The sequence below is a fragment of the Dufourea novaeangliae genome, unplaced genomic scaffold (assembly GCF_001272555.1).
Source record: "Dufourea novaeangliae isolate 0120121106 unplaced genomic scaffold, ASM127255v1 scaffold22, whole genome shotgun sequence".
Lineage (NCBI taxonomy): Eukaryota > Metazoa > Arthropoda > Insecta > Hymenoptera > Halictidae > Dufourea > Dufourea novaeangliae.
Window position 1 is genome coordinate 41,602 of NW_015373898.1, and position 13,314 is coordinate 54,915.

Genomic DNA, 13,314 nt, shown 5'->3' on the forward strand with positions numbered 1-13,314 from the left:
ATTTTCATAAAATTTTTGGATAATAACCAAACGTTCTTGAAGCGTGTATTTAGCCATGATAAATTGTCAGAGTATACTAAACACAAATGCCAACTCGTGACAGTTGTAACATTTTATACGTGGTTGCCATTTCATTTCAAAATCACATCATTCTTATTGGAAAACCCTTTACATAGGAAGGGAGTGGATAAATCGAATCATTCATAGAACTGATCGAGAACTTTAAATGAAGTTGAAAACTGATCGAAGTTGATCACGCATTACAGCCTACTACCAACATTCTGAACTGATAAACAGGGCTTTTCACAGTGTTTGACGGTCGATCCTCATCGTTCACGAGGATAGGTTTGTTAGAGACCGGAGCAATCGGTTTTCAGAGGTTGCTCTCTGGCTCGATTTGTGAGATTATCATACGACCGGCTATTATGCGGAGTAAACGATGGCCCCGCGTGTTCGAAGCTTGCCGAGTACTCTGATTGAAATGCACCCGGTAATTTCCGGTTATTTGGCGCATACAGTTATGCCCACGACTCGATGTATTAGACTGCTATGACGCCGGTAACGTTTGATACGACGTAGAACACGTCCATTTACCACGCACCATTTCCAGTCCCCGTCAGATGTGTGGTACGGGAAAACAGAGAAAAGCTGTCGTAATTACGCGAACACCGTGCTGTTGCGATAAGTGTTGCAAATTTACATCGAAAATTATATCGGTAAATCTGAGTGGATGTACAAGCATGTCCAAAGTAATAGCTATTGTTTTACCATGTAAAGACTTGTTCTGGCGTGAAGAATAGTAACAAATATTTATGTAGTTAACAAATGATGTTACATTATAAGAATTATTAGTGGGATTAAAATACTGATAAAATTAAAATGGGAGAAATTACTAATGTAAAAGTACATTGGAAATACGGAATCCTTTTTTTCTATGCAAACCTTTTTTCGAGAATGTCTACTTTGAAATTTCGTTGCGCAATTCTTGATTGGAGGGAGACCGTAGAGGGATAGAGGAAGACGGTGAAAAGATAGGTTATAAATACCTCCTTTCTTTTTAATGACGTGGGAAACATTTCATACAACCTTGAATTAATGTACTTCTAAACCAATTTTTCTATTTACATTCCATATGTTGTAAAGAGACTTATTTGCGATGTCGAATGCTCGTCAATATAAAAGTCAATTTTACACCGAAAGAATTGATTTTAAGACATATGCTGATTAGACGTTTTTTTATGCCCTTTTTTTTACCATCCTGTAGATTCTAATCCAGGTAGAAATAATTAGCAACGGTTAAACAAATACTCTAAAGTATGCTCACGTGTACGCATACCAAGTGACAATTCAAATTCGATTTTCTCCAAAAATGAATTTCATGCGAAAGAAATGTCATTCTAAATTTTCAATTAGTAATTAGTTTTTTGTGTAATCTCATTGGTATGATCAAGAAATAAGCGTTCGATATACATGCATATGGAACTTGTTCACATCTGAATTTCTGCAAACGGATACGCATCATTCATAATGTGTCACGATTCATGTGACATTCTGTGATAAATATTCTACATTTGTCCAGAAGATATTAATAGTACTTCCTAAACTTATTGATTTAAGTTACTAAATATTGATAACGTAATATTAAGTTACTTACATTAATGAGATCCAGTTTTTCATCATCTAGCCTGTAACATAAAAAGAAAAAGATATGTGAATTTATTAGAGAAACATGTAAAACCAGAAATAATAGTGACATGGACGTTATGACGCAATTATTTGAACTTCGTTATACGAAAGTTACTGTAACAAAGTTAGAACTTTGATAATACATATAGGGGGTGATTCAGCGGAGACAGAAAATTGTTTTCCTGCCGGTATGCCAAACCAACCTCTTTCCGAAGTTTCTGATAAAACCGCCGGGCCAACTAATTTACCACCTAATTTCCGGAATAGAAATTCTAAATGAAAATTCGGAAGCATATAACTATGAGTGATTATGTTTGGTAGATAGATGTTATGCGAGTTTTCGAATAAACAGGACAGTACATAGGAATTGCTAACAACAATTTATAAAAATATTTGGAAATGTCAATCAATTCAAAAAAATTAACAATGTAAATAAAATTATTTTTAATGTATAAAATAATAATGAAAAAAAAATAAAATGCCTTTGAAGAGAATTAGAGTGTACAACATACACATGAGTGTACAACATACTTATTATTAAATAAGAACTTTCAATGCACACTCTTTTCTGCCCGATTATCGAATAACAATTGAGTCGCTGTTGTCTACCACAAACAACTAGAACACGATCTAGAAAGACGAGTTTCTTGTTTTAAAATTTTTTCGTTGCTTTTACTACACGTTGTTTAGCTTCGAGCTTGTACAACACTCGCGTAAATGTTCAAATACTTTAGTATTATATGGTTACAACTATAGTAACTAAGAAAAATACGAAATGAATAGAAATTGGGACATTTACCTTATGCTCTTTTAGATATGGAGAGTGAACTATTGTTAATCTGTTTCATGCCTGTAAATAAATTGCTACGAGCACGATTGAGATCGTGTTCCAGAATTCCACGCGTAACAATGAGATCATCATTACATGATTCGCTAGAAATACTCTTGTTATTACGTTTTCACAGACAAGACATGCCTTATCGGCGTTTTCAATTAATTCCTACATAGAAACGCATAAAGACGAATTGCAAAGATCATGGGATGGCGCATCAACAATTTCATTTATTTAAACTTCGAATTAAATAGAATAGTTAGACGTCCATAAACTGTCACGAACTACCTTATCGAACGTAATTCATTAAATTGTATGCCTATACTTTACCTATACTATACCTATAGTTTTCGGATTTATAGTTTCGCAAACCGCAATAAAACCCTATAACATGTATACGTTCTCTTCAACAGAATGTTTATTACAGTATTATTACACATAAAGATGATAAACGATATTCAGTACGTCACTTTTCAAAATACTGATAGTATGGACATTAGTAATACTATCTTCATTAAATTATTGAGCTTTATTATTTTGGTGGATCATTATGAAATTTTGCACCTGTTAGTGCTAATTATACTGAAGACTTTCAATAGTACATTCTCGTCGTAGTACTAGTGCATTGTTAGTAATAAGTTATTAAATAACTTGTTTCTTTATATTTGAACTTATTTCATCTAATAGAAGAAAATACTTTAGATAAACAGCATAATTAACTAAGAATTATTTTTATGCTATTATTCCTGGTGTATTTTTATGTAATTCGAGAAAGACAGAAAGATTAAGTTTCATCACGAAAAACAAAACACGAACACCAAAAAGCAAGGTACAATTGCAGTTATGATCTTTAGGGTATACATAAAAAATTATCATTTTCAATTGTATCTAACACATTACAATATTTTTTAGTAGTAAACAATCTTTCAAATGGTAAAAAGATGTAGGAGAATTCATTGACATTGCAATAGTAGTTAACATAATACATTAGACTATTAGAACTTCCCGTATCTGAATACGCATTATCCAAATACCCTAATATTCGAACATTCTACTATCCGAACATTTTGTTATCCGAACACAATGTCTTCTAGAAACAGATATCTTTTCCTGTTGCAAATATGTAATCATTGCATACAATGTATACATTCTTCTGTTTAATCGAATTCTGTGTAGTTACTTATGTTGAAGATTTTTTATAATTTAACAGCCAAAAATATATGGCATCCATAAATATTTAAACAGACTGTCAATTTTCTTGATCTCTGTGTAATGAATGAAGTTTGGTATCAGAAAAGCGATTATTCTATTATCCGTTTTCTTGATCCGAACACTTATATCTCCCTATTAGTTGGGATGTGTGAGGCTCTATGTAGTGTAATAATGGTTGAGCGTTATTCTCGGTGGAAAAGCAATCCATCTTATCCCCCTGTAAGAAACCGAATCCATCTTAAATACATGAAAAGCCGAATTACTGTCATTCGAACAAGATATTAAATCGATGGTAAGCATCGAATTTGCTTACTTCATGTAATACTAATCAAATTCATTGCGACTAGGTGGATATGATTCATAAATATAATGTCAAATTTTAAAGCTTTTACGTATAATGTAAAGTTACTAATATACTTTAGTTATAGCACACTTACCGAAATAAAAAATTACCATTGATTTCTAAACAGTAATATATGAACTCCAAAAATATACACGTAGATATTTTTTAATTAGTTTCGTACACCGTGCTTATTTCCGTTACAAATGCGAATCCTAAAATTTCTAAAATTCTAAAAACATCAAATGCATTTGCCGGTGCCATAAACCCATATTAACGCCGAGAGTTAACAATCGACATTCATACGAAGTGCAATCAATTGTTATTCCCAAATTCACAATGTTTTTTAGTGTTACTCGCAAAAATTACAAGTCGAAGCAATCGAAATTATTTTTTTGCTAATTGTATAAACACTCAGTAGCAGAAAAATATCCGTGCATGTACGTAAGTACATGTACTCATAGAAGCTTAGCCATGAGTTATGACGTAGGTCGGTACGAGAACCCAGGGCGGTTGTTAGTGGTTAATTATATAGTGGGATTAGCTTGGCCGACGCCACTGCAAACCAACCTCTGTAATTTTCTGGAGAGCGCAAATTCATGCGTAAAGCGTGCTACTATACATGGGTCCAAGGTACAGTAACGTATGAAAATGGCTAGTTGGATTTTTCACGACACAGTATATTTTCATTTTATGATACTATAGCACTTGCAAGACAGTTTCTTAACTACAAAAATCGATATCATAAAGAGGAAGAATATTCTAACAATAGTAGCGTTTGCACTCTATCTGAAAACTGTTTATTGACTTTGGAAATATACATCTTTGTATTAATTTTCTTATTAAAAATTGCAATCAACGTTTCAGAGTATATTTACATATATTTTAAGAACATTTATAATTTTTTATGTCGAAAAAAAGTAAAAATTGGTGACACTGCATGTCCTTCGTACACACACATACACACACACATACATATATATATTTACACATTTAGGGTAAACAGTAGCAATAATATTAGTTATATATATATTATACATATAGGAATAAGTAATGTAAGGAAACAACCATTTCTACTAAATTTTACTGTAGTCGCTAATAGCTATTAAGAAGATGCAACTTTAAATAAATAAATTTAAAACAAACATACCACAAAGTGTGTAAGATGTCGACAACACATATATGTAAAAAGCATTCAATAAAAGAACATACTATTTTTTGTACGCAGTGTATAGAAAGAAAAGGAATGGTACATTTACAATATGTTCAATCTTTTTGATACATCCGCTTCCTCTTTATATTGTAAGCATTTAGATTATATATTGTATCAAAAAACTAGGTCTAAAGAATTGGTGACCATCTGAGTAGTATTCATTGGAATAATGTTATAGCTAATTTAAATGTTGATGATGCACGTAACGTTATGTACGAGCATTTATTTGTTACTATTGTTTCGTTGGTTCTTAAATGTATTTATAAAAATTCTAAATACCCTAAATGGTTTTCTCCACAGCTGATCAAATTAGTAAAAGAACAAAAGCGAGCTCATTTGAATTTTAAGAGAACCTATTCCTTTTCTGACTACTAATGCTTTTCAAATCTACGTACTATGTGTAAGAAATTATCTAATAAATGTTATACCTCATATATGCATAATACCGAGTGCTCAATTCAATATAATTTTCAAATAAATTTAAATTAATTTTGACTTAAACAATTTTATCAAAAACATTAATATTTCATTTACAGAGCACTTATTCTTAGCAGAGAATTTATTTCTTTGCGTTCGTTTTCAATTAGAAAATGTTCTTGAATGTATAATACATACAAACAAGTTCCAACTATTAGCTACGGAAGAGTTACATGGCTACCAATAGGTACTAAATATCCAGATCTTGTAGCAATACATTAGTGAAGTATCACTTCCAATAGAATGTGAACAACGTGTTTGAAATATTCGTTCGGATAGCCAAAGTGAGTGTTTAATATTGCACGTTGACGTGGAAACATTGAAATACATAGGCAGTCAGGAGGCAACACATTTTCGCGACTGCAGAAAATTACACCCTGGGATTACGTGAACGTCACCTTTCGTCCCGTATCCGAGAGCAATCTCTCGTTGCTGTGACGTTGGCGTATAACGCGACATTTTGTGCGCAGATATCGGGGAAAAGTTTTGGCTGCAGACATCAGGCAGAACTGGGGTCAGAGCGCCGATGTTAGCTGAAATACGCCCGCGAGACAACGGCTGCTCGTATAAGTTTAATCCTACGCGCAATATAACCTTCCGGGACGTCCACCTCTCTTATACCCCTCTTTCTTCTGCATTTTCCAGACTTCTTACCAGTTCCTTATTCAATCCCTTATTCTTCGCGTGTTCTTTCGGTGCGACGTAATAAAGCGTTCAGTCTCTTCCCTTCCACTAAACTTATTTTCTTTAATTCACTTTTTTTTTCTTAAATTCAATATTATATAGAAATTATGATAAATTTTCCTCTTAATCCTCTTCATTATCTGACTTATGCATAAACTCGCATTTTGACTTTGATCCATAACATTAGAAAATAATATTCCGCAGTAAATAGCATTAATTCAACGTTCATACATTATTGTAATAATTGAGCTACATGATATTGTCTAAATTGACAGCAATGTAGGGAAACGTACTTATAAATTTCTTAAGGATTCGTAAGTTTTCGTTATCTTTTAAGAAGGAAACATGGCTCAAATTAAACTACTATAATGTTAAATTATCGACGAGTTATCTCTATATAGTGTAGTATTACAGAGAGGCAGAAACTAACTACGTATGTCCCAATTATTGAGAAAATTTCTACTTGAACATTTATTTCTGAGTGAAAACTTAATACTTACAGTAGGTCCAAAAAGTATTCGTATACCTTTTGAAACAGAACAACTCTTTCAAAATTGGACCAAGCGACTTGAGTTTCTTTGTGAAGTTAGAAGGATTAGTTTACTAAATGATGTGTTAAAAAAATGTCTTTGTTTACAACTCTTTTGTCTGAGACTGTAATGAAAATTTAATAAATACATTTCGAAGATTTATGTCAGTTATATACATGCTGCAACTTTTATTGAAATCGGTTAATACAGAAACGAGTAACAGGCATCGAAAGATGTAAGAATCTTTAGATATACTACGCAATAATAATTTTCATCTGTTAGAAAGATTCCTCCTGCGTATCCTAACCAGCACAACAAGAATATAGTTTCTCGTTACGCGACCGCCGGCACTGCAGTGCCACTGTTCGCAAATATTACCCGGCACAACATACTTTTCGTTCCGCGACTGCCGGTGGTGAGGGGTTAAACGTCGTGTCACGTGCATGTAATTGTCTACACATTCAGATTTAACTTTTTTTTTCCAAGTTCGAAACACGTTTTTCTATCAAAAGTCGTGAAATTTCCCAGGTGTCCCTTTACTGTGCCGACAGAATAACCTACTTTGAAAACGCAAACGGCAAACACGTAATTAAAAGTTCTGTTCCACAGAACCAATTTCATTAAATTATCATGAAACTTTTCGGTGATAATATTCATTTGCACACTTGTTAACAAGTTAGCATTGTACGCCCCGACTGTAACTGGAATTTCACTTCGTCTGTTTAACGATCATAGTAACTAATTACTGATAAGCAATAGTTTCACTAATAGTATAAAATGTCCTGTCAAATTCTTGCAAGTAACGAGAATATAGAGCATATTTTGCAAATACAATTTTTAGCCTAGTTTCCATAGTTTCCTAGATATTCGACAAAATACGTTTTCCATTCCCTACTTTGAGGGCTACAGTTTAGTCCCAAAGACTAAACTAAAGAATACGTGCCTTCGTCTGCAGAGTACGCGCAATAGAAAGTAGCGTTTAAGGGGTTGAGTCACCTTGGATCAGTTGAAGTCAGTCATTTTCGGCAATTTTTATTGGGAAGATATTGACATAAATGGAAACTTTAATACTTGTATTATACAACATACGACGTACAATCTATACATATTTTTTTAGTTTTTGGTATACAGAAAATAAAAATCTTTGATTTTTTGGTCTTGGTCAAACGGTCTAGCCGTAAGGTCGAGCACCGTCGCTCGAAAAGATGTTTGCGTACCGCGGCTCCAGCGGCGCTATTTTTTAAAACAAAGCAACCAGAAAATACGACTTTTTCTGTCAAAAGTGTTGTGGATAATACTTTTAGCTATAAATATATGTATGTATGGAAGGTTGTTATTAAATATGGCGTAGAAAGCTTCTTCTTAAGAGTGAGAGTTGAGAGAGTTAAATACCTTTTCTGTATTGTTATATATTATAGATAAATAAAGTATTGTGCACTAAACATAGAAGAAAGAGGGACTTTCTTTTGGCAACGAAAACCCAACAAAAAGTTGTACAATAAAAGGCTTTATATTAAATATTCCATTTCCTTCATTACCTTCCAGAAATATATATAAATATATAAAACGTTATAAAATATATTTAAAAAATGTAAAATCTGTAAAAGGAAATGAACTTACAGGCAGAGTTTAGGCAGTAGTGATCAGAATAGTGTAATATTATAATGCATACTTTGGACAGACTGACAAATATGAAAATACGGACGAAATTCAGTATACAAAACGTCATTCAAAGTATTTCTCCGAGCGGAAGACCGCGCAGCGACTACCGAACGTCCATTTGAATTCGTGACACGCGCTAAACAGATTTGGCCGCGGTAAAGTGACGCTTTTGGATCTTCGGCACGGTGCCGGGTATTCCTGTCTGCCACCCAAACCTGGAAGTTCTGAAAAGATATAAGCCACGCATGACTTCGTTGGCACTTATACTTCTACCGATCTCACGACAGTTTATCTCGTTTCGTATTCCATAGTTGGATCGTGCAATAGTGTATTCTGCAGCGTATCGCTCGATTTAATTCACATATTCAAATCTTGCGCCTCAGTACTACATATGAAATTTCCGTATCAATTTGTAGTAATTTTACCGTTTCTCATTTCTTTAGAATAATGCTTATCATCTATTTATTTCTCCAATTATATATTTCATTACAAAGTATAAGTATCAGCTTCTTTATACACATGTACACTTCATTCGTTGCGCCAGTTCTGCCTGCTTGTATTTAATAATATGTTAGTTGTAGTATTTAGTCAATAAATAATGCAATCAATAATTAATCATACAGCAAGAATTATTATTCAATAAAGTCCGAGGAAATCGATTTGAGACAATTGTTGGACCGTCTGGAAAGTTCGTAGCAGTTTTTACGGACAGAGTTACAATCTATATTTTTCAATTTTATATCATATTATTGTTTAGTACTTTTTATACAATTTTTTCCATTTTTAAATTAATTTTATTGTACCAATTATGTGAAACTTGGATTGTACTGGCTCAAAGAACTCTTCAACCTCTTTGAAAGTGGATTTTGTTTTCGGAGTTTTTTCTTGATACAAAATATTCTAGTGACCTACAGGAATCATTCGATAGAGCAAAGTTTAATTAATTTGGTAGATGTTATAAAATCTTTCAGTCGAAGTAATGTAGTTTTTTACAAGATTCCTAAAACGTAATGAAAATGGACGGTCTTCGCACAGCCGCGTAAATGGATTTTACTTTGTGGAATAAATAACCACAGTAAATGTTCGTAATTTTACTCATTAATTTTACTTCTTACACCATAGCTTGAAAATTAAGTAAAAAAAGGCCGAATATGATGATTCCCAACCTACATTATAGAGTAAGATCGTGTCATCAAGTGGCCCGTGCCTAATAAGGTCGTGGGCGCGTTCGAAAATGTGGAAGAAGAGCTTCATGTAACGCGCCCAGTGAAATATTGGATAGCCGGGACCGATACGCCCGACCAACAGCCTTGGTCTAGATCCCACTCTTCCCTTCCACAGGTGCGTTTGTAGCGTACTACTACTATGTAGTAGTAGTAGTAGTCTACTACTACCCCCTCCGTAACACTGTGGACGAAGATGGGTAGACGGCACTTTCACGGTTCCTGTCACCCTCTACCATCACCCTTTTTCTCTCAGGGAATTTAGTCCGAAGCGAAGCTCGTCGCAATCTCCAGGAACCGAGTATACGTGGTTATTTATTCGCGAGTTTGTTAGGTCATCTTGTATTTGTATTCTTTGGACGAACATTGGCCAGGGGTGAAGAAGTGTAAGTATTTGTGTAAATAAAAGGACAATCAAGTGTAACTAACATCTTTTGTTTCTACAATCGTAATTTAATAATAATTTAATGAAATACATAATGATTATTTTTTAGCAAATAGATTTTCAATAGAAATATTTATTCTAATAGATAAATTGTTGGCTTATATGTATTTATTGAATTTCTATAATTAAGTTATATTAATAAATTTTTATAGATCATCAGTGATTTTAACGGTGTTTGTAATTTTTATTTCCTCCATTTTCAATTTGTTTTGAGAGCTAAATTTCGATTCCAAAAAATACGCCATTAAACAATAAAACACGTCATTTTTTGTTCTAAACAACAGTTCACTGTATAACATTGGCATGGATACAAAATGAATTAACATACTTCTTTATTGTTTATAAAAAAACTATGACGATAACATCTGCAGAAAACTCAGCAAAACCTTTGAAAAGCGACCCAATATATACATATAAATTAATTTCTCGAAGACAAGTTGTCAATATTCTTTTTACATAAATCAGCATTATTATTTTAGCCATATGATCTACTTCTCATATAAGAATGTGACATTGGTTCGTTAGATGCTTAGAAATGATCGAATTTATTCGCAGCTCACGTCAAACTGATAGCTTGTCAATTTTCCACTAGCAAACTAATTATCTATAAAGTTACTCCTATCACGTTGTTATCGAATTCCAGAGGCAGCAGACTGACGTGCTTCAATAAATCGACAAACCAGTGCCGGTATTCCTGGAAGGACGCCAATTACTCGACGGGATAACGAGGATCAGCGGCGACGAAACGCACTGCCTATCGTGCTAGATGTAATTAGAGTAACTGATCTTTGCGAATATCCAATCCGACAAATATAATACATTTCTACCACCCGTACCTATACTATGAGGAGCAAAAGTTATATAAACAGGGTGTCCCACGCAACTCGGATAAGCTATAGCTTTAAAAAGGTACAAGATAGACAAACACATGATTTGGAAAAATTAAATGATTTCGAAAAAAAATTGATTAAAAAAAAAACCCGATATTTCACAGGAGATTTTAAAAAGTTCCATGCGACTAACATTACAGGATTTCAGATAGGAATAAAATTCGGGAATCCAATAACCCGGTAAAAATCAGAAAAACGTCGAATCATCAGTAGCATTCAAGAATCGGAATTTTCGACGTCAAAGTATAAAATACTACTGTCAATGAAATTTGTGTCAATTAATTTAATTCAAAAATTCGCGTATTAAGAACATAATCTGTGACTTGAGACGGTTTCTCTGTGATTTCAGCAGTTGTATCTTCAGATGGTGTCTGCTATTCGGCCACATCCCTTCACACCTTTCTGCTTCTTCCAAAGTTCTCCGAATATATGTATACCCTTTGTTTTATGCTACGATGGAGCTCACATATATACGTACATATATGCTCACGTAGATATACATAATATGGAAAGACAGAAGAATTCGTTGCTCGTTTTTAAGTTGGCAACAACGTTTCGGTACGATTCTCCCAGAATTGAATCGAATTGTTTGTCACAGGAATCTACGAATGAATTTATTCCGGTTCATCTGTTTCTACACGCGTATTATTTAAAACAGCATATCAAATAGATGATAGAAAATAAAATGTCTAAAATATTTAAAAGAAATGCTCAAAATGCATGTTATTTACATATTTACATATATTACTAGACAACTGATATTCAACTATGATTAGTTTAACTTAAAGCGCAGAACGCTCACTAATCATATAAATATGGTAAAGAAATGTTTGTTTGTATTTAGACTCAAATTGCTTATTTGCTTCTCTTAAGACTTAATCTGCTTTTAACTGTGCGTGATCCATTTCCACATGCACTTGGAATATTACACATAATATTAAGAAAAATGGTGCCACATTGTCGATTAGTCAGTCCATCAAGAGCATACTGATTTACAAACGGCATTCAACAAAATTTTGACACAATGTTCTACTATTTCTTTGATACATACTACTAACAAAAAAGGTTCCCTCGCACACAAAACAAAATGCTGTTTAATTTTCATATTTAATTGTAAATTTGAACAAACATCTTTAGTTTACTTAAAACTATAACTTATACTGCCGAAATTTCTAGATTCCCTTAACATGCGAAAACAATACACAAAGAGCCGAACATTTGGCCAGCAATCTGTCAATTTTAAAGTCAATTCAATCATACATTTATCAGGACAATTTTGTGTACCGTTTTAAAAGAGTAATACATCTCGCAGTGGATAAATCATTTTGAGACGTAATTTTTGTCTCCTTCCATTCCCGTCTCATTCGTGCACATTTTGTCGTTTCAGACGAAGAAGTAGCGAAGTAGGAAAAGAAAACGATGGAAATTCAAAATGGAAGAAGAAACTGTGGGCAAAAGGAACGTGAATAGGGGAATTCTGAGGGGATGCTAAACCAGTGAACCGATTCCACGCTTGCATTGGTGCATTGTCGTGTCCGCTCTCTTCGCTGCATTCGTGCTTGAGAGTCTGGAACAAAGCTCATAACTTCCGTAATTTCAATTTCAGATTATTCGACCCGACATTTCCATGGCACGGTTACACGAACACTGTCATCTGTTGCCGTCACGGGACTTGCAATCACTACAGTTCAAATTGAATTTCCATGTGGATGCTGACTTGTTGATAGTCAGATATGTCGTTATTTCGATGAAATATCAATACCAAATTACATTTATAGGTTTAAAACTGTCAAAGTTTGTCCATGGTTACTAAATAAGTCATCTAAATTCAGTAACATCAATTTGCATGCGACATAAGAACAATGGTGGAAATCGGGCAATTTTGGAACTTATGACCAACGAAAACCGTTTAAAAAACATTCAGTCAGACACAAATCTTAAAATCGGTGAAAATTGCCAACATTGAGGGCCTGTATCGTTTAAACAATTTCGAAATCTGCGAAATAATTATTTAAATCCCACTCCACTTCCCCAACCCTTACTTTCAAATCGACGTACTTCAATTTAACAAAAATTCCAGACATGTATTAAAGTGATCCGCTTAACGTGGAATGACCTGT

General features: G+C 33.6%; 1 protein-coding gene across 1 annotated transcript in view; it reads right to left on the minus strand.

Moving 5' to 3' along the window:
* The window catches only part of LOC107193408 (leishmanolysin-like peptidase), a 233,690-nt gene that overhangs the window by 29,506 nt on the left and 190,870 nt on the right, over positions 1–13,314 (minus strand). The window contains exon 3 of the mRNA XM_015582849.1: positions 1,655–1,685. Within this exon, the coding sequence (XP_015438335.1) occupies positions 1,655–1,685 (31 nt within the window). The remainder of the gene's footprint in view (positions 1–1,654; positions 1,686–13,314) is intronic.